The 24,166-nt window shown below is 43.8% G+C and overlaps 2 protein-coding genes across 2 annotated transcripts; both read right to left on the bottom strand.

Moving 5' to 3' along the window:
• Positions 1 to 462: 462 nt before the first annotated feature.
• LOC132485960 (ubiquitin carboxyl-terminal hydrolase 1-like) lies at positions 463 to 2,837 on the bottom strand. The gene is given in 2 exon segments (XM_060092587.1): positions 463 to 2,695; positions 2,697 to 2,837. Coding segments are annotated over 2 exon segments (2,346 nt in total). The 3' UTR covers positions 463 to 490.
• Positions 2,838 to 19,938: 17,101 nt separating this feature from the next.
• On the bottom strand, positions 19,939 to 22,313 carry LOC132485962 (ubiquitin carboxyl-terminal hydrolase 1-like). The gene is given in 2 exon segments (XM_060092588.1): positions 19,939 to 22,171; positions 22,173 to 22,313. Coding segments are annotated over 2 exon segments (2,346 nt in total). The 3' UTR covers positions 19,939 to 19,966.
• Positions 22,314 to 24,166: the final 1,853 nt, after the last annotated feature.

Genomic DNA, 24,166 nt, shown 5'->3' on the forward strand with positions numbered 1-24,166 from the left:
CAGCAAACCGATGGTACAGCTGTTCACACACGTGCCTCTAATACAGCCCATCAAAGACCTGGCTGCACGACTTACACAAGTGAATGTACTGAAATGAGATTCTGCTTCTTAGCTGAAAAACCACAGAACCTGTAAACATCATGTAGATGATTACTCCAAAATAGGGAGATAAAAATACAAGCACTTTATTTGAAAAAGCAAACACAAAAGATAGGTGTAAATTCAAAGTGTTTACATGCTTCCATTTTGAATAATTCAGTTAAGAACCTATACAAGTTTGTTCCCAGAAGCTAATGCATCAATCACTAGTCTCCACTAAGGAAAAGGAATTCTAAAAATTAACATGGTTTTCAATAACTCAGATTTCACTATTTATATAGAAACCTAGAGAGACCAATAATATCCAATAGCTTCAAAAGATAAGCTAAAGACTTCTTGATGTAATCAATTTACCAATGTTTAATATACACACAAGGAAAATACACTCACTCTATAATTTCTTATAAAATAGCAAGTAAGGAGTAGATGTAGGAGATGTAGAAGGGGAAAGAGAATTCAAAAAGTCCTTCTCTTCAGTAACTTTCACTTGAGAATCATTAAAAAGCAACCACTTCCCCTCATACCCCTTTAAGCTTTGCACTGCATATGAAATTTTGTTTTCAAAATCACTCATGTTAATGCCTGTTTGGTCATTGGATTCCTTGTTTCTATCAGATTCATGGGTCCCATTAGTATTGTTAGTCTCAGAATTTCTATTTTCAGCAAATGCTGCACTGGCAACTTTATCAGGATGAGATGCTTTGTTGAATAACTCATAATCTGCTTGAGTCTTTTGTCCTCTGAGAAGTCCAAGAGTGTCTACATTTTTTTTGTTCAAAACTTTACTTGGCTGGGTATTTCCACTGACTCTAATCGACACTTCTTCAACGTCATAGTTTTTGACCACACCCCTTGCTTCCTCCTTGTTCGATGGTCCTGGCTTACCTACTTCACACATTTGGTCGATCACAAAATTTTCCTCATCTAGTTCTAAACTGTTAAGGTCAGTGACTTTCACAGAAGCAGTATAATGCCCGCTACTAATTGTAATGCCACTATGCATCACAACTGCAAATAATCCATAGCTGTCCTTGGTTGGCTTTGTGCTCCATTCTTCTAGTGACAGTTTAAGGGGTATCAGTAAAGGAGTGTTGATCTTGGAAAGTCCACCACCATAACAATCAAACTCCAAGCCACTAGCAGCAAAGCACTTCAAATGAATAGTTAGAACTTCAGGCATTGCGTCAAACAAAAGACTTCGTTCAGCTTCAGTATAATGATGGCAATTTTCACAGAAATATTTATTTTCTCCTCCAATCCTCTCCACTGAAGCAAACTGGGAAATTGCCCATCTCAGGGTCTTCATGTCTGGTTTTGGCTCTGAAGAACTTTCAGGACTCTCCTCTACTTTGGAAAGCTCATCTTCTTGCACTGGTACGATGACGTCTTGAAACTCTTCTCTTCTTTCTGTTAAACTTTCACATTCTAAGCAACGAGTCCTTATTACCAGCTGACCTTGAAATAATTTCTCCACCAGCTCAAAACCAATTGGCTCTGCACCTTTGTTGATGGGCTTAACTTCCTTAACAGGCATAACATTCTTCCCTGGAGATTGAAGTCCACAACCATCAGCTGTATTATCATTCTCATACTTCCCCATGTCCTCTTCAAGACCACATTCATTTTCTTTAGATTGTCCTTTGGATTCTTGGTTGGTTGTTATTTTACCCAGACTAAAGGATTTAGAAATAATGCTGGGTTGCTTAGCTGTAGACTTGAACCGGTTTCTTTTAACTCTTGATTTCTTTTGTGAGGGTCTTGCACTCTCATTTTCAGAAATGTACTGGGGGATTATTTTAGCAGGAATATCTGATGAATCAACGGTAGCTTTTCTTTTTGATCTGGTTTGTCTCTGGTTTTCTTTCAAAGACTGGTGGTCCTTAGAGACTTTAACTTTTCTCTTCATGTTACCAAGTTCAGTGTCACTTTTTCTTTTCCCATGTACTTTTGGCAGTTTTTCTTTATAGTCTTCAGAATGCCTCATACTGTCCATCTCCATGCTGTTATGGCCACTCATTTCCTCTTTCTGATGTTTTTCTTCTACCTTAGTAGATAACTCTGCCACATTTTTTACTCCTTTTCTTAGGAGGTGGCATGTTTCTTGAATGTGTCCCAAAATACACTGTAATACTTCCTGTGCATCATGCTGTAGATATCCTCCATACATAGGGTTGAGTTTCCTGAGTGTGTTAAGTAGTCGCCTTGGCTGAGTAGCAAGTTTACGAGTATATTTCTCTGGATGTAAGAGAAAACTAGCCTGAAGCTGTTCGACTGAAATGATCAAGGAATGTAAGCTGCATATTAGTTCAAAACTTACTGAAGAATCTCCTTTGCAATTTCCCTTAGCTTTTTGACTGGCTTCATCTTTTAGGGCTTCTTTCTTCCTTGAAATACTGTTAAATAAGTGCTTCACTCCAGATTTAAAACCAGGACAAAAATATAATACCTGAAGTATACTATTAAGATAACAAGTATTGCCGAGATTATTCAGTCCCACAAACGGTAACAAGTTTTTTCTCTTCTCACAGTTGACACGTGAGGACTGTGCTGCAGGAATAACTTGATCAATTTCAGATCCTCTGTATTCAGAAGTTTTTTTCTTCATTTCCTTGAGAATCTGTGAAATCCAAGGCTCTCTTGGTTTCCTTCTTCTGAAAAAACTTCAAGGGACGTCTGGGTTTTTTTGAGGGACTACCTCTTGAAAGCCTATTACTTTCACGAGGTATGACACGGGGCATTTTCTCTTCAAATCCCAAGGAGTTGAGGAGAATTCATTTATACAGGGACCCTGTAATCACCAAGCATATCTAGAATATAACATTTGACCAGGCGCCGTATCTCCTGCTATACCATTTCTTGCTCCTGGCTGTCCTTATCACTGGGGGTTGTGACATCACCAATGTTTCTCCCGTAACTATGGTCATGGCCCAGAGCGCGAGGTCCGCGGCGGTGACGCCGACGAGTCTAACCGGGCTGAGGGCGGGGGCGACAGGTGAGCCCCTGCCCCGAGCCTGCGGGGGGGCCCGCGACCCACGGAAAAGCTGGCCGGATCGCCCTCCCCGCAGGGGAGTGACCATTCGCTCTCAAGAGCGGGAACCCGGGCTGCGGCTCGGTCCTGCCTGGGCGCCGGCACCGACTACATCCCCGAAGCGGCGCCCGACCGCGCCCGCCCCCGCCCCCGCCCCCGTCCCCGCCCCAGGACGGCAAGGAGCGCCAGAAGCGGCTCCGCTCGCCCGGCGCCCGAACCGCTGGGGTCTTCCCCACGACGCCGCCGACGGGAACTTGGCGCATTTTCCTCAGTCTCAGGACTCGTGTGTTTTAGCCTCCGCCCGCGCCAGCGCTGCGATTGGAGGTGGCGTCCTACGGAAGTGCCGGTCCTAGTCTCCAGGCTGCAGAGACGCGAAAGGCTAGAGCCACCTCACGACCGCCACTAGCCCTCCTGGCACGCACGGGCTCCGGAACCAGCCGGAACGGTAGTTGCCCCAAGCTGGTAACGGGTTCTGCAGTTTCAAACAGCGCAGGCAACGTCACGGGCAGCTCGCCCTAAGTATCATTCTTCAAGAAAATGTGTAACAGCCCACTAGGGGCAGTCCCATTATCAAATCCACCAGGAAAGAGGATTCTTCTCTGGTCCTCAGGGCAGACAAGTTGAATGGACAGGCAGAGACTTTTTGTTTCATTCAGGATGCATCATCACTGAACTGGGATGGTGACAGATAATTCCCCATCCCACCTCAACTCCGTAGGTAAAGTGCTCTCCTGTCTAAATATGTTAAATCAGCACACACATTCACTGCGGAGGATCCAGGTTACAATGGCTCCTTTTAGTTGAGCAAATGGCCTAAAAGCACTAACCATCAGTGGAATACAAGCTAGTTAAAAGGCAGAGTCAATTAAGAATCTTTCACGTGGGCAATAAAACAGGTAGGCACAATTATCACATTAATCAGTGGTGCTCTAGGCCAGTACTTTCCAACTTCAATTGCACATGAGTCACCTGGGGATCTCTTAAACTGCAGAGTCTGGTTTAGTTTGGGGCAGGGCCTGAAATTTTGCGTTTCTGACAAGCTTTCGGGTGATGCTGAAGAGGCTGGTCCATGTCAACTTGGTGTCTCAAATTCCTTGTCACTGGGCAATGATCTGACACACACTTCAGTAGGATTTGGGCTTCAGTGGTTTGGACAAAAGATAACTAGGAGAACTGCTCTGAAATACTAATTGGAAGAATTCATTTCTGATTCTTTGGCTTTGGTAAATGTTCCATCTACCAAAATAAATGGCACATACTTATTTTCAGGTGTCAAATCTCTAGTGCCCATCTTGGAACCCCTTTAAAGAAGAGATTTTACTAAGCCGGGGGCAGTGGAAGAAGGATGGATTGGGAGTTTGGGATTAGCAGATGCAAACTATTATATACAGAATTGATAAACAACAAGGTCCTACTGTACAGCACAGGGAATTAGATTCAGTATTCTTTGATAAACCATAATGGAAAAGACTATGAAAAAAGAATGTATATATGTGTAGAACTGACTCATTTTGCTGTACGGCATAAATTAAAATAATATTGTAAATTAACTATACTTCAATTAATAATTTTTTTCAAAAGAAGTGATTTCAGGTGTCAAAAATGTCCCCAAAGAGAAAACTGTACAATTTAATTCTCTAATGAAGTCCTCTTGCCTGTTCTGCAGACCTCGGCGTAATCCTAATTTTGTATTCCTTCCTTTTCTGTCCTTTTCCCAGCAAAGGGATGTAGGAATAAATCTTTCAAGAACAGGTCAATAATGGTGTGAAAGTAAAGATGGCCCATCATGATAAAAGTTCCAATTGAAAAAAAACACAAAAAACCCGCGAAACCTGACTTGGTCCAAGTTGCCTTCTGGGAAATGGATTTTGAAACTAACTCTTTGGCAACCTTGAGAATGATGTGCTGTGTCACAGGGGAAAGATCCTTTTGAGTAGCTCTCTCATGTTTATAATTTCCTCTGAACCTAGACAGGAAAGGCAAGGACGAGCTGTCTAAGCCATGAGGATGGTCAGCCTCTCGGTCATTCCTCACCTGTTGTGATCACTTGTGTTCCACACAATGTAGATTAGTGTGTTCAAGTTTCCATATGAAGGTGAAAAATTATTGTGCCCCAGATGGTTCTGAGGTTAAATAAGTTTGGAAAGCTCCGGGTTAAAGAAAGTTTAACTGGCCTCCTTCCTCTAGGTCTTCTCCGAGACCTTAAAATGTTCATGGACGTTGGAACCTCCAAGAGGGGTCCACAGGACTCCGGCCTCCTAATCAGATTGGACCACAGACCTTGTCTTTTAAGAACTATCTCTTGAGATAAGGGTTTGGCAGACTCCACCTTGAGAAGTGCTGATCTAGAGGAGCTGGGACAAAGTTTGTCTTGCTGACTCTGGATGAACAGAACACAGCAGTGAAAATGGTTGTGGGTATATGGTGTGGGGTTGGGAGTTTCTAGAAATCTCTGAGGTTAGTAAAAACCCCCTTTGGGCAAAATCAAAGTCTCATAGCCAATAGGAATAACAAGCTAAAAAAAGTCATTAATACTAATTATTTAAGGTATTAAATTGACAAACAAACCACATTTGCAGGTGTTCAAAATCTTCTCTGAGACAAGTGGTGAATTTTGCCTTTTCTGTACCTTAGGGTTTTCATCTGTCTAATGGAGTAGTGATGTCCCCCTCACAGGGTGGTCATGAGGACAAAGGACAATATGGGCAAAACATGTAAGACTCCTGTAGATGGTGGCTTTATTCCCAGTATTATGATGAGTGTTTTTTGGAGGTAACACCTTCCCTTTATCATACAGGTTTTTGATGAACTAGTGGTAGGTTCCTATTAAGATCATCCGGGAGAACATTTAAAAAATATGCATGCCCAGACCACTACTCAGTCCCCGTGAATCATAATTTGGTGATGATAATGGGGAAGGATGCATGTGTATATGAAACAGTTTCTCCCTGTGATGGTTATGATACATCCAAAACACCTTCAATGCGTTTAAGGCAAATTTCTAACTTGGGATCCCGCCTCTCCTGTAGTGGTCCTGGGATATGGTCCTTGGAATACAAGGTTTTGGTGGTTCAATAAGTAGAAATCTTATATACTAGTACCTCCCTGCCCCTCCCTTGCCCTTTATTAAAGTATCTGAGAAGTTCTGCAGGACACACTGTTGGAAGACTTGTAACCTATTGCCTTCTGATCGTATAGGACAGTGCACCATGTATTTTTCTTGCAACTCTCATCAACATCTTTGTTCAACACACTTGAGAAATATTTTATATAGAGTTAGTCAGAAGAGAATTCTGTCCATATTCAGAAATCTTTTTGCACTGAAGCCATAAGGGAGAGGCAAGGTCGCAAAGAGCAGCTAAAATTCCTCCTCCCCGGGGAGCTGGCTAGGCCTGCTTTTACTCTTCCTGCTGCTTGTTACTTACATGTGGGAAGAATATTGAAAACGATAAATGTGTGTTTTCAAGTAAGCACTTCTGGGTAAAGTCTGGGTGAGAGTCAAAGGACCAGGGAGATGAGCTACTGCAAACCTTAAGTGCTGAGACTGGACAAACTTGCCTTTGAATCCTGGTTCCAATACTTCCCAGCTTAGTGACCTTGGGCAAGTTACTTCACGTTTCTGTGCCTCACTTACCTTATATGTATATAAGAGCTTTAAAAAAGGGCATTATTATTAGTACTATTTATCCCTGTTCTTATAGAACTGGAAAAGCACACTTAAGCAAAGTGAGGGGCAGAATCAAGAAGTGAAATAGAATAGAGAATTCTGGAAACTTTCAAAATCAAATAAGTCTTGTTCCCTTTACAAGTGACTTTATTTATTTTGGTAAATCATTACACCAAGTACCCTATTAGAATTTAGGGTTAGAGTTTGAGAGATGTGATTAACTTGAATTAGCTGGTTTATAGCAGTGGAGCGTGAATGACCCTTTCATCCAGCTCTTCATTCTAGTCAAATCCCAAACTATCAGACTAATTAATATACAAGAAACAGCTTGGGAGCCACTGCCAATGGCAAAAAAGAGAAGGGACTGGGTGAACCTCAACAGTGCCGAAATAACTGCCTGAGAAAGAGTAAAAGACTTAGAGTTATGGTGAGGATGTTGGGGTGGGCCAGCTGAAGGGTAGATTTACAAACGCACACACGTTTTGCTGCTCCTAGAACTTAAAACAACAACAACAAAAACGGGGGCTTCCCTGGTGGCGCAGTGGTTAAGAATCCGCCTGCCACAGGTTCGAGCCCTGGTCCGGGAAGATCCCACATGCCGCGGAGCAGCTAAGCCCGTGCGTCAAAACTACTGGGCCTGCACTCTAGAGCCTGCGTGCCACAACTACTGAGCCCACACACCACAACTACTGAGCCTGCAAGCCACAACTGAGTCCGTGCGCCACAACTATTGAAGCTCAAGTGCCTAGAGCCCGTGCTGCACAACAAGAGAAGCCCCCACTCACCACAGCTAGAGAAAGCCTGTGCACAGCAATGAAGACCCAACACGGCCAAAAATAAAGAAATGAATAAATAAATAAATAAATTAAAACAACAACAAAACCCAAAACCCGATAGAATAGAATAGAAAGTTTCAGAGTCCTTTGCATGCAGTATGACTGAGGTGGCAGTCTTACACACTCACACACGTACCCACATGTGCATGTGGATAGGTGTGTGTGTGCAATATGTATTTCTTATCGTGACTTGTGGTTAAAAAAGCTTGAAAACCTTTGCTCTAGAGGGCAGCCCACAGGGCCCTGAGCCAAGAAATAGATTATTTTGTGTCTAGAATGGCGCTGTGAGCTTACCCAGATCCCGCCCTACATTTTTGTAAACACTGGGATGATTGGGTGAGTGTGACAAGGACAAGCAAAGGAGAGAAAACTCAGACGCCAAGCCCCAGGGCAGTGATTGACTCAACAGAGCCTGGACACCAATGGGAGGACCGAGCCACTATCACAACCACGAAGCAAGGTGACGGCGCGGTGGTCGTGGTGGTTTCCATCCCCACTGTAGGAACTGTAGCCGAGGTAGCAGCCATAGACCGTTCACTGTGTATCTGCAATGCAGCAAACCCTCTAATTTGTTCTCTACGTTCCTTATCTCACGTGAATCACACAGCACAACTGTGGGAGAGCCATTCTTAGTATTCCCATTGTAAGGATGAGAGAACAGAGTTCAGTCATAGAAAAGCGATTTTATGAGAACTGTTCGTCTGGGGCTTTGAGAGAGGCAAAGTGAGGTATGATGAGTGGCCTTCTCTTGAGAAGTTTCTGTCTAGATAACGAAACGTTAGCTCATGAGCATCTCTGAGGAATGAACCACTTGCCTTCCTTCTTCTAAATCCCCTGATTCATTCGTTTTCTCCCTAGCCACAGGCTGTCAGGATGAAGAGGAGTGATAGAATTTTATTCTTTGCCATGCATAGAGCAAGGTACCAGATGGGAAATCAACACTTTCAAGGGGAATTTTAATGGAAAACTGGAATATCACACCCAGTTTTGATCAGTCAACGCATATTGCCTATGAACGCCATTGATATTTACTGCCAACTATTTACTGGTCTCTTACTTACTATGTGCCTAGCTTCATGCTAAGTAATTCATGTACATATTATTTTATAATCGAGCAGGACCTTATGGGGCCTTTTTGGGGCTGACCTCTCCCTCATAGTCCTTGCTTTAGTTCCTTTCTGAAGTACCTAGATAATAGTATCTGATGCACATTTCCTGAGTTGTTTGACAGACATGAAAACCCCCATCAAATGGAAGATATTAACTCTTTGATGACCATGAGCACATAGCCCCAAGACCTAATGGCGCCTGTGGATTGATAAACCCTGTGACACCACCCTGTTCCCTTACCATCAACCAATCAGAGAATTGTGCACGAGGAGATCACATACCCTGTGACCCCCCCCTCCCTTAGCTGGCCTTTAAAAATGTTTTCCTGAAACCCATCAGGGAGTTCAGTCTTTGTGAGCACTAGCTGTCCCAGACTATTTGTATGGAGCCTTACAATAAATGCTGCGTTTTCCTTCACTATGACCCAGTGTCAGTAGACTGGCTTTACTGCACGTGGGCAAAAGCAGAACCAAGTTTGGCTCAGTAACAATGCAGTCTTCAGAAACACCCTATGGAGAGGGTACTATTTTTTTTTTTTTTTTTTGCGGTATGCGGGCCTCTCACTGTTGTGGCCTCCCCCGTTGCGGAGCACAGGCTCCGGACGCGCAGGCTCCGGACGCGCAGGCTCAGCGGCCATGGCTCACGGACCCAGCCGCTCCGCGACATATGGGATCCTCCCACACCGGGGAACGAACCCGTATCCCCTGCATCGGCAGGCGGACTCTCAACCACTTGCGCCACCAGGGAGGCCCTGGAGAGGGTACTATTTTTGTGCCCATTTTCCAGATGAGGGAACGAAGGTGTGAGAGGGTAATAACTTGCCTTAGGTGAGACAGCTAATAAATGGTGGGGTTGGGCTTTGGGTTCAGCTCTGCCAGACTCTAGAGCCTGGGCTCTTCACCACCAAACAGTCATGATTCCTCCATGATATCCAGGGTATCACACACGTAAAGTGGGGATTAAATTAAAATGTTGATGATCACTCCCTGTCCTTAAAGAGGTTTCAGTACTGTTGAGAAGGTAAGACCTACACAAATGGAAAAATAGTTAATGATACCTTGCTGCTTTTATGCTGCGGTCAAAGGAGTACTAGAAAACATTCATGGAAGGAGAAATTGCTGAAGCTGAGCTGGGCAGGATGAGCCAGGATTGGATAAGCACAGAAAAATGGGTTGGTCTTGAGTCATTGAGCAGATACTAGACTCCTCGGTTTGGAGCAGAAAGCACAGTTTCTTCAGTTGAATGGAGGGGGTCCCCATTTAAGGATTCTGAGGCCTTCAGCAAGTGCTTTACCTTTCCCAAGCCTCAGTTTCCCCATCCATGAGAAGGGGATGATCTCCATCTCAGAGAGTTGGTGGGAAGATTAAGTGTACCTAAGTGCCTGGGAAAAGGAGGCATCTACTACATTCTCCTCTACACAACAGATTAAATAAAGTCTCCCAGTAGAACTGGCTGGCATCTTCCCTTCGCCATTCCAGTTGAAGATCTTAGAAAGAGCCCTACCTGCTGTGTGAAGCCCTTTACAACACGCCTCTGTTTGAGGTTTGCCTCTCCATCCAAGTTGGAAGTGTCCAGATGACAGATCCCACTGGGGTCCGAGGAAAAGAGGAGGAAGGAGTGTGTCGGCTGGGATGGTCTCATTGCATTGCATTTGGATGAAGTCCCCCACTTGCACGTCCTTCCAGCACTTCTGCGTGTAGCTCTGCTCTTTTCTGGGGTTGGAGAAAGACAGGGGCAGAGTGAATGTTAAAGCTCTCCAGAGCATGAATGAGTGAATGGAAAAGGTCCCCCTGCACCTAACATCCTCCAGGCAGCCTGTCACAGGACTGCTCTGTATTCTACCTCGCCCCAAATGACCACTATCATCGTCCCTAGAAAAGCAAAGCATGATCTATAGAATCCCACTAGGAAAGATCCCTCCTTCTGACCATGTAGACTTTTGATTGACTGTCGGCTATTGACTGGTTGCTGTGCTCAGCCCTTGCTTTCTAGCAGGAGAAAAAATTTAAAGGATAAGGTGATTATATAGTCATATTAACATAGTATTCTTAATATACATCACTTCCTAGAATACCCAGTTATCGCTGTAGAAAGCAGGGTCACAAAAGAATGGAGTATAGGAAAGACTGCTTCTGGTTGTGGGTGGCGAGCGGCAGTGGGAAAGGTGAGAATATAGACCATTGTCTAGGAAGATGTGGAGTGGTGCTGAAATAGGAAGCAGGGAATTAGGAAGATGGCACCAGGAACTTTGATAGGATGGGCCCCACAGTGACCACAGGATCAGAGGGCTAAAGAAATCTGAGAAAATGATGTACTTTCTCTTCCTATCCAATTTATCAAGCTTGGGTAATAACAAGGGCAGCAACAATCGTGAATTTAACATTTCTACCGTGCCAAGCACTAGGGTGAATGAATACTTCATTTACTTGCATAATAACTCATTGGAGGAGACGTTATACCCATCTCATAATGAGGAACTTGAGGGTTCAAGAGAAATTTCCCAGGGCCTTACAAAAACAGAGCTGGACCCCAAGTCTGGGTCCAACTTGACACAAAACCCAGTTTTCACTGCTTGAATATCCTACCTCCTGGAAATCATTCCCCTCTTTCCTCTCCCGTGGCATGGCAGCATCAGCTTTATAGCCCTGGCAGAAGGACTCGCTACTCCCCAGGGGAATACATTCCATTTCTAAGAGCCCTCATTTTACGAAATTCTTCCTTCTGATTAGCCAAATGTTGAACTAATTCTGCTCTCCCAGGCAATCTGATTTACTCCATCTTCTACCATAAAATATATATATATATATATATTTTTTAATGCATTTAGTTTATTTTTGGCTGTGTTGGGTCTTTGTTGCCGCACGTGGGCTTTTCTCTACTTGTGGCAAGCAGGGGCTACTCTTCGTTGCGGTGCGCGGGCTTCTCATTGTGGTGGCTTCTCTTGTTGCGGAGCACAGGCTCTAGGTGCCCGGGCTTCAGTAGCTGTGGCTCATGGGCTCTAGAGCGCAGGCTCAGTAGCTGTGGCGCACGGGCTGAGTTGCTTCCAGGCATGTAGGATCTTCCCGGAGCAGGGCTCGAACCAGTGTCTCCTGCACTGGCAGACGGATTCTTAATCACTGCGCCACACAGGGAAGCCCTAAAAAAATACTTTAAAAGTATTCATCAAGTGTCTTTTGAAGCCTTTTGGACTTGCCAAGTCAAATTTAACTTTCCAAGTGCCCTCAATTATTCTGTGTGACACAGCTTCAAGGTCTGTCTTAGAGGAGAGGGCTCTTCTGACTAAGGCTGTGTTTGGAAATGTTCCTCTTAAAATGTGGGATCTGGGACCAAACCAATATTCCACACGTGGTCTTTTAAACTAAGTCCAGCTGGCTTGCAGCTGGATGCCTCTGAGCCCATCCAGGCCTGGAGAAGCAGGCTCTCTTTTGCTCTTTTTCTCCACTGATGCTCCAGCCTCTCTGGACATGTTACCGCTTCTGTTTTTGTTGGAATCTGAGCTGCCCTGGGCATGACAAGACCACTCTTCCACAGAGAAAGAGACGTGACAAATTTCACTTTTCTCCTCTGAGTTCGTAAAAGTCCTTGAGGAGGATAAGCGTTTGACGCCTTCCTCCTTTCTTTGGGGGCCCTCTAGAGAACCCCAAGCAAGCCCTCCTAAGACCCCATTTTCCTTGTCAAAAAGATCCTTGCAAAGGACTCGCCCAGTTTCCTGAAATACATGCACATCCATCTGGAAGACTTTTGGAAGGCCAACCAAGGGAAGATGGGATCAGAGTCCATAAAATAATCAGGGATTACAATTAGGGAGCAGTCTTGTAACTGTAAAGACCCACAGAGTTCTGTGGAAGTGCCCATGCTCTAGGGAGCCCAGTGCAGCAGCCACTGGTTAACCGTGGGCAGTATCACCCAAACGGGGACCACTTGTGAGCATTTTGTGGGCAGTGCATCTGTAGCATTTTAATAATAATTATTTTAATGGAAAAAGGATGCAACAGGTTTCTAAGCACTTTTTCATTCCCTCAGCTTATTTTAGAGCAGATGATCATCTGCTCTACCTTATTATTTTTATTTTTATTATTTTTTACCATGAAAAATAGAGACAGTCCCCCCAGATCTGTTTCTTGCTGTCATTTCAGAAAAACATTTACCTGTTGATTCAGGGAAGAATTGTTGTTTTTTCTTTAGAGCAGCCTTGGGAACACCTGTTCAATGTCCAAATATAAAGCTACTTAAAGAAATGGGAATGGCAGATACTCTCCATTGGAAAAGGAATCTTGTATGGTGAAGGAGGGAGGCTTTCTCTATTGCTTTTTTTTTTTTTTTTTCCTTTTTGAGAGGACACTTAAAAAAAAAGGATCCTTGAATATTACAGCAAAATTGCTCCAAGGAATAAAGGATTATCACTCAACTTGTCTTTACACTTCTGCCCTTTGACTTCTGCCGTATTGGGTAATGCCTTTGGGGATGGCCCACCATTGGTTGCTTGCTGTAATCTCAGCAATCTGGCCGGTATTGAGATTAGATTCAATGAGCACACCTTTGACTGTGAACAATATCCTGACTGCCAACACTTCCAGAGCACACTGGTTCAAACCAGAAGGTTTGCAAAAGCTAGTTGGGAACGCTACATACATAGACATACTGAAGGCAAGGCCAGTGCTCCTCCACCCGTGAACACTGATATTCATTCTTCTTCCTTCTAATAAAGGGCTCCACTGCATATTATGGGATGTGAATTATTAATGGGATGGACGATGGATGTTATGCAGATGAACTTATGAAATACATGTGTGTGTATATTTGTGTGTGTGTGTGTGTGTGTGTGTGTGTGTTTATGAGCAGTCACTTCTGTGAGTTTGGCTGGAGTGCTGACTTGTCAATTCCCATAATGATGATAGGTATCGCAAGGTCAATGGAACCACACAAGAAGCTCTAAGTCAGACTGGTCTCTGTTTTCTTTCTATTATTCTTTGGGTCCCTGGGAGGTCCTGTCCAGTACTGCTGTCCTGTTAATAATCGCCTGTCTTTCCTTTAGATGTCATCTTCTCTTCCTTAGGATGACATGCAGTGGTGAAGGGACACTCTTCATCCCTGTTGTAGGCTTACCCTCCCCAAAACAGAGATTGCCCATGTCCGGGTCGTGCTGCTCAAACAGAGGCACATACACCTCCAGGCACACATCTTGTCGTGTGTGTCCAGGAGCACTGAAGTTATGGGAACAACATGATTTTTGGGGTGTTCAAAATTTTTTTTGGGGGGGACATAATTTAGTAATTTAGCTGGTACAAAATTTGAAGAATTTTATATTTATATTGACCCAAATGTAGTAATATTATAGAATCAGAGACAGATTTTATAGGAATTTTGGAATAAGAAAAAGTGACATCAGGTCCATTTCCTTCTTGCACTGGGTTATTCTGTGCTGGTTTCCTGATCCTCTGGGGGCCCACTTTGTCTCCTCAACTGTGGAAAAGGCAAGGGTGCATAGCTCCAGGGTTGGGGCGTCCAGCCCGAGGAGGTGCTGAGTGGCTGAATCCGGCTGAGGCAGAAAAGCGGCGTGCTGCTGCATTGAGGGATGCCCAGATGTGGCCACAGCTGGCTGGGAGCCACCTTCGGGAGTCATTCCTGGGTTAATCCAGCCCGTTCAGAACAGCTGCCCCGGGTGGACACATGCACACACTCCTGGTCATTTCCCTGCTCAGTGAGTCCACACCTGGGAACTGATTGCTATTTTAGTTTTGTGGCATGTTCACTGCTGCTTCAAAATAAGACAAATCGACGTGGCTGGGGACGAAGACTCCACCTGGCAGATTCTGCCTTGGGGAGAAATTAAGTGGTGCAGTGCTAAATGGCTTTCTGAGAGGAGATAGGGCTTATTAAGAGGTAAATCAACAGCAAGCGAGGTTTATAACCAACTGGATCCTGTGGGGAAGCAGGTGAAAGGGGGGGAATGGAGGAGGAGAAGGTGCTTAAGCTTCCATTTCTCAAATACTATGTGGGTTTTGTAAAAAGGGTTTCAAGGAACTAGAGTAGAGTGGATTTCTCAGGAAGCGTAGTTGTCTGTGGGATTTCCCATTCAGTGTAAGATGATGAGCTGACCTGGGCTGTCCTTCAGGAAGCTGGAATGTCAGGCCCAGGATGGTCAGCATCACTGCCCCAGGGTGAAAGGGGAAGCCAGTGAGAATGAGTGCAATCTAGGGATTAAGAGTGGGTTTGAATCTCAGCTTCACCGCTTACTACCTGTGTGACTTGGGGAAGTTACTTAATCTTTCAGAGACTCTGTTTCTTCAGTTGAAGGTAATACGTGTATTTGCCTCAGAGGGTGATTGGAAGGATTAGTGACATGACCCATGTAAGGGACTGAGATCTTGGTTTTGCACTTAGTAAGTACTTGATGAATACAAGCTTCTTTTATGATGTTGATGACAATGAATGTTAATGCTATGGTGAGGGCTAACCACCACCGCCAGCCCCAGCATTTTCTTCTTCATGCTATTGGGATGCCTGCTTTATGTCTGTGATTACATTTCATGAATTGGGCTCAGGCACATAATGTGCAAGCACAAGGAACTTAAAAAATCCAAACATTTTCCCCAAGTCCAGAAAAGAAGGACCCAAATTCAGCCTACTGAAGACTAAGGGCTCTGGATGCTGGCTACTGGGCAAACTCCCAGAAAAATACATTGTTAAAATCAGGGCTGCCCATCAAGTTCTTTGTGGATGTTGACAGACTAGTTCTAAAGTTTATATAAAGAGGCTAAAGACCCACACTAGCCAACTCGATAATTGAAGGAGAGGATTGGCACTACCTATCCTCGAGACTTACTATAAAGTTACGGTAATCAAGACAGTGCGGTATTGGCAAGAGAAGAAACAAATAGATCAATGGAACAGAATAGATAGCCCAGAAATAGATTCACATAATTATAGTCCACTGACTTTTGACAAAGGAACAAAGGCAATACAACCGAGGAAAGATAATCTTTTCAACAAATGGATGTCCACATGCCAAAAAAAAAAAAAAAAAAAAAAACACGAGAAGAATCCAGACACAGACCTTACACTCTTGACAAAAATTAACTCAGAATGCATCACAGACCTAAATGTAACATGCAGAACTATAAAACTCCTAGAAGACAACATAGCAGGAAACCTAGATGACCTTAGGTATGGCGATGACCTTTTAGGTAAACACCATAGGCACTATTCATGAAAGAAGTAACTGAGACGCTGGACTTCATTAAAATTAAAAATTTCTGTTCTGTGAGAGAATGGTAAGAGAATGAGAAGACGAGCCACCATCTGGGAGAAAATATGTGTTTTGCAAAAGACACATCTGATAAAGGGTCATTATTCAAAATATAAAAAGAGAAAAACAAACTCAAAACTCAACAAGAGAACAAACAACCCAATTAAAAATGGAGAAAAGATCTGAATAGACATCTCACCAAAGAAGATATACAGATGTCAGATAAGCCTGAAAAGAGCTGCACATCCCATGTCATCAGAGAAATGCAAATTAAAATGAGATACCACACAATACCTGTTTGAATGCCCCGACTCTTGACCACTCACACCACCAGTTGCTGGTGGGGAGGTAGAGCGAGAGGCACTCTCACATGCTGTTGGTAGGAGTGCACAATGGTTCCAGCCCCTTTGAGAGACAAGGTGGTGGTTTCTTACACAACTAAACGTATTCTTACTCTCCGAGCTAGCAATCACATATCCTATTTACCTGAATGAGTTGAAAACTTATGCCATGCAAAATCCCACACATGTATGTTTATGGCAGCTTTCTTCATAACTTCCAAAACTTGGAAGCATCCAGATGTCCTTCAGTAGGTGAATGAATGAACTATGGTACATGCAGACAATGAAATATTATTCATAGCTAAAAAGAAGTGAGCTATCAAGCCATGATAAGACATGGAGGGAACTTACATGCATATGGCTAAGTGAAAGAAGCCAATGTGAAAAGGCTACACACTGTATGATGTCAACTGTAAGACATTCTGGAAAAGGCAAAACTATGGAGACAGTAAAAGTAACAGTGATTGCCAGGGGTTGGGAGGTGGGTAGGGATGAACAGATGGAGCACAGAGGATATTTAGGGAAGTGAAACTACTCTGTATGATACCGTCATGGTGGATACAGGTCGTTATACATTTGACCAAACCCATAGAATGTATAATACCTAGAGTGAGCCGTCTTGTAAACTATGGACTTTGGGTGACTATGATGTCTCAATGTTGGTTCATTAATTTCGACAAACGGACCACTTTGGTGAGGGATGTTGATAATGGAGGAAGTTGTGCGTGTGTGAGGGCAGAGGGTATATGGGAAATCTCTGTACCTTCCCCTCAGTTTTACTGTGAAGCTAAAACAAGGCTGGAGGAAATTTGATAAATCTCCAGTTCGGGTGAGGAAACTGACCTGGCCAAGGTGTATAGCAACAAAACTTGGGTTGGAACCTCTATTCTTTCCATGGCTCCAAGAAGAGTCAAGCGTCCTGAAGCTGGTTCAGGAATACTTGAAATGCCCAACTGTCTTTGTCTTGACAGCGGTGTGCTCACGTAGAGACAGTATCGTGGGGGTGGTTCAAAGCTCTGGAGTCATGTGAGCCTGACTAAACCCCAGAACTACTACTTACTTCTTACATACAAGGTAGTGTGACCCTGAACCCACTACTTGACTGTATGACCCTCAATTTATTCATCTACCAAATGGACAAATAAAATCTATTCTACAGGTTAAAGTGAGAGTTCAATAAGATAATACATGAAATGACCTTAGAGCAAATGGCATTTACTGCTGCTATTATGATCATTAGTTATTATTAGCTTGGAGCAAACAGGGTCACTGCTGTGGTGATAGGAGAACAGAATCTGTGTGGTTGTCTATTTTCCTGAGCTGTCGTGAATGAGGGGTGGGCTTTGTGGTTGGAGGAGGAGCTTAGTAAGGGGGAAGGAACTGCAAAGGGAGGAAGGGTCCTGTGGCTTCTGTCCTGACCTGGTCCCACAAAATGGAAATGGAACAGCAGTTAAAGGTTTGGCGTTAAGTTAAAGTTACGCTAAAGACAGCGTGGGCCTGGGACAGAGGGCAGTGAGCGCAGCTGTGTCCCCGCACCCGCCTGTTTGCTACAGACCATGATGACAGGGGCTTTAGACTCAGGGAAGCTCCAGAAAGAAACAGCTGAGGCCAGAGGAGTGGGTAGGAGACCTGGACCCCTGGCTTGGATGGAAATATTGGGGGACATGAACATATTAACTATACCTGAGGATGCCCAGATATACCTGGGGAGGCCTGAGTATTAGGGCGGGAAGAATGAAGACCCAAATCAGCAGCTTGGGGCATCTGTATTTATGTGAATTCATTAACACCCAGAGGCCTAATTGTTTCATGTGTCTTCTACTTTCAACTGTGTAATAAGCTTGCTGAGAGCTGGGATGACCCTGAGTCTTACATTTCCGTACCTACACGGAGTCCGGTATGGTGTCTAGCACACAGGGGAGTGTTCAGTAAATATTCAGTAACTGATTCCTTGTAGATTGGTCTTGAACATGAGGCAGTAGAGGAGAAGCTTTTCCTAATCTTGAGTCATTTTGACATCTTTTTGTTATGGACGCACTAATGGAGGCTTCCCCAAATGGCATCATAATAATATGATGTATGATATGATGAGATATGATGAGATGAAATAATATAATATAATGTATTTAATGTAATGTAATAGAATAAACTTATTTGTATTAAGTGCCTGTAATAAGCCCAGCATTTAACCAACGTTACCATTTAGCTGCCTAATAATGACACAACTTTTATTATTACTGTTATCTCAGTTTCATAGATGAGGAAACTTAAGCCCAGAAAGGTTATCTAACTTGTGTAAGGTCACGTAGGTGTGTCTGCCAGGACATAGGAGTGATAGCTGTGGGGACTTCATGGCTCAGCGTGGTCTCTTGGTCCTGTTCAAAAGTGCAGTACTAAGCAGATGACGCCTCAGAAGCTGGTGACATAAACATAACTGAGGCTGGGTGGGGAACAGGAGCCTCAGCTTTTGGAATTGTGAGCTCCACAGTGGCAAATCAGAGGCTATAAATGCTCACCCGCTCAGATACAAATCAGGCCTGTTGACACAAGTGCAGAGCTTCAGGGACCCCTGAATTCTTGTTTTATGATTCTTCCACCCATTGAGTTTGGGGGAGAACCTAATGCATTCTATCCTGAAATGACAAGCTGACTTGGCCAACATAGTTTATGGCCTTCTCTGAGCACAGGGCGAGGCCATGGGAGTCGGGTGGGCACTTGCAAAACTGACCCTTTAGAGAGGAGGCTACTTGGCTGGTGCCAAATGCAGAGCAAAGTCCCGCAGAGTGGGTGCAGGGGTCTGCTGGTCTGTCAACTACAGCCAGTGGCACTTTTCATAGTCATGCTTCAAATGACACTGTGATCCTCTGTTTTGTGCACTTTCAGATTCTTTCCCCAGGCCTATTTTGCTATGTTATTAAAGCTTGGCGTCAAGTTCTATGGTAAAGCGTTTGTCTTCTTCCATGCGGTTCAACACCCCAGCCAATGATCTGTCTTTCTTACTTCCCTTGAGTCAAGCTCATGGTGACTCTTGGCTATCAAGGTTATAGAACTCTCCTTAGTAATACTTTAGCCAATATTTTCGGAGGGCTACTGAATGCCAGAAACTATACGAAGCATTTTACATGCATTACTTCATTTAACAGCTGCAGCAAACCGATGGGACAGCTGTTCACACACGTGCCTCTAATACAGCCCATCAAAGACCTGGCTGCACGACTTACACAAGTGAATGTACTGAAATGAGATTCTGCTTCTTAGCTGAAAAACCACAGAACCTGTAAACATCATGTAGATGATTACTCCAAAATAGGGAGATAAAAATACAAGCACTTTATTTGAAAAAGCAAACACAAAAGATAGGTGTAAATTCAAAGTGTTTACATGCTTCCATTTTGAATAATTCAGTTAAGAACCTATACAAGTTTGTTCCCAGAAGCTAATGCATCAATCACTAGTCTCCACTAAGGAAAAGGAATTCTAAAAATTAACATGGTTTTCAATAACTCAGATTTCACTATTTATATAGAAACCTAGAGAGACCAATAATATCCAATAGCTTCAAAAGATAAGCTAAAGACTTCTTGATGTAATCAATTTACCAATGTTTAATATACACACAAGGAAAATACACTCACTCTATAATTTCTTATAAAATAGCAAGTAAGGAGTAGATGTAGGAGATGTAGAAGGGGAAAGAGAATTCAAAAAGTCCTTCTCTTCAGTAACTTTCACTTGAGAATCATTAAAAAGCAACCACTTCCCCTCATACCCCTTTAAGCTTTGCACTGCATATGAAATTTTGTTTTCAAAATCACTCATGTTAATGCCTGTTTGGTCATTGGATTCCTTGTTTCTATCAGATTCATGGGTCCCATTAGTATTGTTAGTCTCAGAATTTCTATTTTCAGCAAATGCTGCACTGGCAACTTTATCAGGATGAGATGCTTTGTTGAATAACTCATAATCTGCTTGAGTCTTTTGTCCTCTGAGAAGTCCAAGAGTGTCTACATTTTTTTTGTTCAAAACTTTACTTGGCTGGGTATTTCCACTGACTCTAATCGACACTTCTTCATCGTCATAGTTTTTGACCACACCCCTTGCTTCCTCCTTGTTCGATGGTCCTGGCTTACCTACTTCACACATTTGGTCGATCACAAAATTTTCCTCATCTAGTTCTAAACTGTTAAGGTCAGTGACTTTCACAGAAGCAGTATAATGCCCGCTACTAATTGTAATGCCACTATGCATCACAACTGCAAATAATCCATAGCTGTCCTTGGTTGGCTTTGTGCTCCATTCTTCTAGTGACAGTTTAAGGGGTATCAGTAAAGGAGTGTTGATCTTGGAAAGTCCACCACCATAACAATCAAACTCCAAGCCACTAGCAGCAAAGCACTTCAAATGAATAGTTAGAACTTCAGGCATTGCGTCAAACAAAAGACTTCGTTCAGCTTCAGTATAATGATGGCAATTTTCACAGAAATATTTATTTTCTCCTCCAATCCTCTCCACTGAAGCAAACTGGGAAATTGCCCATCTCAGGGTCTTCATGTCTGGTTTTGGCTCTGAAGAACTTTCAGGACTCTCCTCTACTTTGGAAAGCTCATCTTCTTGCACTGGTACGATGACGTCTTGAAACTCTTCTCTTCTTTCTGTTAAACTTTCACATTCTAAGCAACGAGTCCTTATTACCAGCTGACCTTGAAATAATTTCTCCACCAGCTCAAAACCAATTGGCTCTGCACCTTTGTTGATGGGCTTAACTTCCTTCACAGGCATAACGTTCTTCCCTGGAGATTGAAGTCCACAACCATCAGCTGTATTATCATTCTCATACTTCCCCATGTCCTCTTCAAGACCACATTCATTTTCTTTAGATTGTCCTTTGGATTCTTGGTTGGTTGTTATTTTACCCAGACTAAAGGATTTAGAAATAATGCTGGGTTGCTTAGCTGTAGACTTGAACCGGTTTCTTTTAACTCTTGATTTCTTTTGTGAGGGTCTTGCACTCTCATTTTCAGAAATGTACTGGGGGATTATTTTAGCAGGAATATCTGATGAATCAACGGTAGCTTTTCTTTTTGATCTGGTTTGTCTCTGGTTTTCTTTCAAAGACTGGTGGTCCTTAGAGACTTTAACTTTTCTCTTCATGTTACCAAGTTCAGTGTCACTTTTTCTTTTCCCATGTACTTTTGGCAGTTTTTCTTTATAGTCTTCAGAATGCCTCATACTGTCCATCTCCATGCTGTTATGGCCACTCATTTCCTCTTTCTGATGTTTTTCTTCTACCTTAGTAGATAACTCTGCCACATTTTTTACTCCTTTTCTTAGGAGGTGGCATGTTTCTTGAATGTGTCCCAAAATACACTGTAATACTTCCTGTGCATCATGCTGTAGATATCCTCCATACATAGGGTTGAGTTTCCTGAGTGTGTTAAGTAGTCGCCTTGGCTGAGTAGCAAGTTTACGAGTATATTTCTCTGGATGTAAGAGAAAACTAGCCTGAAGCTGTTCGACTGAAATGATCAAGGAATGTAAGCTGCATATTAGTTCAAAACTTACTGAAGAATCTCCTTTGCAATTTCCCTTAGCTTTTTGACTGGCTTCATCTTTTAGGGCTTCTTTCTTCCTTGAAATACTATTAAATAAGTGCTTCACTCCAGATTTAAAACCAGGACAAAAATATAATACCTGAAGTATACTATTAAGATAACAAGTATTGCCGAGATTATTCAGTCCCACAAACGGTAACAAGTTTTTTCTCTTCTCACAGTTGACACGTGAGGACTGTGCTGCAGGAATAACTTGATCAATTTCAGATCCTCTGTATTCAGAAGTTTTTTTCTTCATTTCCTTGAGAATCTGTGAAATCCAAGGCTCTCTTGGTTTCCTTCTTCTGAAAAAACTTCAAGGGACGTCTGGGTTTTTTTGAGGGACTACCTCTTGAAAGCCTATTACTTTCACGAGGTATGACACGGGGCATTTTCTCTTCAAATCCCAAGGAGTTGAGGAGAATTCATTTATACAGGGACCCTGTAATCACCAAGCATATCTAGAATATAACATTTGACCAGGCGCCGTATCTCCTGCTATACCATTTCTTGCTCCTGGCTGTCCTTATCACTGGGGGTTGTGACATCACCAATGTTTCTCCCGTAACTATGGTCATGGCCCAGAGCGCGAGGTCCGCGGCGGTGACGCCGACGAGTCTAACCGGGCTGAGGGCGGGGGCGACAGGTGAGCCCCTGCCCCGAGCCTGCGGGGGGGCCCGCGACCCACGGAAAAGCTGGCCGGATCGCCCTCCCCGCAGGGGAGTGACCATTCGCTCTCAAGAGCGGGAACCCGGGCTGCGGCTCGGTCCTGCCTGGGCGCCGGCACCGACTACATCCCCGAAGCGGCGCCCGACCGCGCCCGCCCCCGTCCCCGCCCCCGCCCCCGTCCCCGCCCCAGGACGGCAAGGAGCGCCAGAAGCGGCTCCGCTCGCCCGGCGCCCGAACCGCTGGGGTCTTCCCCACGACGCCGCCGACGGGAACTTGGCGCATTTTCCTCAGTCTCAGGACTCGTGTGTTTTAGCCTCCGCCCGCGCCAGCGCTGCGATTGGAGGTGGCGTCCTACGAAAGTGCCGGTCCTAGTCTCCAGGCTGCAGAGACGCGAAAGGCTAGAGCCACCTCACGACCGCCACTAGCCCTCCTGGCACGCACGGGCTCCGGAACCAGCCGGAACGGTAGTTGCCCCAAGCTGGTAACGGGTTCTGCAGTTTCAAACAGCGCAGGCAACGTCACGGGCAGCTCGCCCTAAGTATCATTCTTCAAGAAAATGTGTAACAGCCCACTAGGGGCAGTCCCATTATCAAATCCACCAGGAAAGAGGATTCTTCTCTGGTCCTCAGGGCAGACAAGTTGAATGGACAGGCAGAGACTTTTTGTTTCATTCAGGATGCATCATCACTGAACTGGGATGGTGACAGATAATTCCCCATCCCACCTCAACTCCGTAGGTAAAGTGCTCTCCTGTCTAAATATGTTAAATCAGCACACACATTCACTGCGGAGGATCCAGGTTACAATGGCTCCTTTTAGTTGAGCAAATGGCCTAAAAGCACTAACCATCAGTGGAATACAAGCTAGTTAAAAGGCAGAGTCAATTAAGAATCTTTCACGTGGGCAATAAAACAGGTAGGCACAATTATCACATTAATCAGTGGTGCTCTAGGCCAGTACTTTCCAACTTCAATTGCACATGAGTCACCTGGGGATCTCTTAAACTGCAGAGTCTGGTTTAGTTTGGGGCAGGGCCTGAAATTTTGCGTTTCTGACAAGCTTTTGGGTGATGCTGAAGAGGCTGGTCCATGTCAACTTGGTGTCTCAAATTCCTTGTCACTGGGCAATGATCTGACACACACTTCAGTAGGATTTGGGCTTCAGTGGTTTGGACAAAAGATAACTAGGAGAACTGCTCTGAAATACTAATTGGAAGAATTCATTTCTGATTCTTTGGCTTTGGTAAATGTTCCATCTACCAAAATAAATGGCACATACTTATTTTCAGGTGTCAAATCTCTAGTGCCCATCTTGGAACCCCTTTAAAGAAGAGATTTTACTAAGCCGGGGGCAGTGGAAGAAGGATGGATTGGGAGTTTGGGATTAGCAGATGCAAACTATTATATACAGAATTGATAAACAACAAGGTCCTACTGTACAGCACAGGGAATTAGATTCAGTATTCTTTGATAAACCATAATGGAAAAGACTATGAAAAAAGAATGTATATATGTGTAGAACTGACTCATTTTGCTGTACGGCATAAATTAAAATAATATTGTAAATTAACTATACT

The sequence above is a fragment of the Mesoplodon densirostris genome, chromosome 3 (genome assembly GCF_025265405.1).
Source record: "Mesoplodon densirostris isolate mMesDen1 chromosome 3, mMesDen1 primary haplotype, whole genome shotgun sequence".
Taxonomy (NCBI): domain Eukaryota; kingdom Metazoa; phylum Chordata; class Mammalia; order Artiodactyla; family Ziphiidae; genus Mesoplodon; species Mesoplodon densirostris.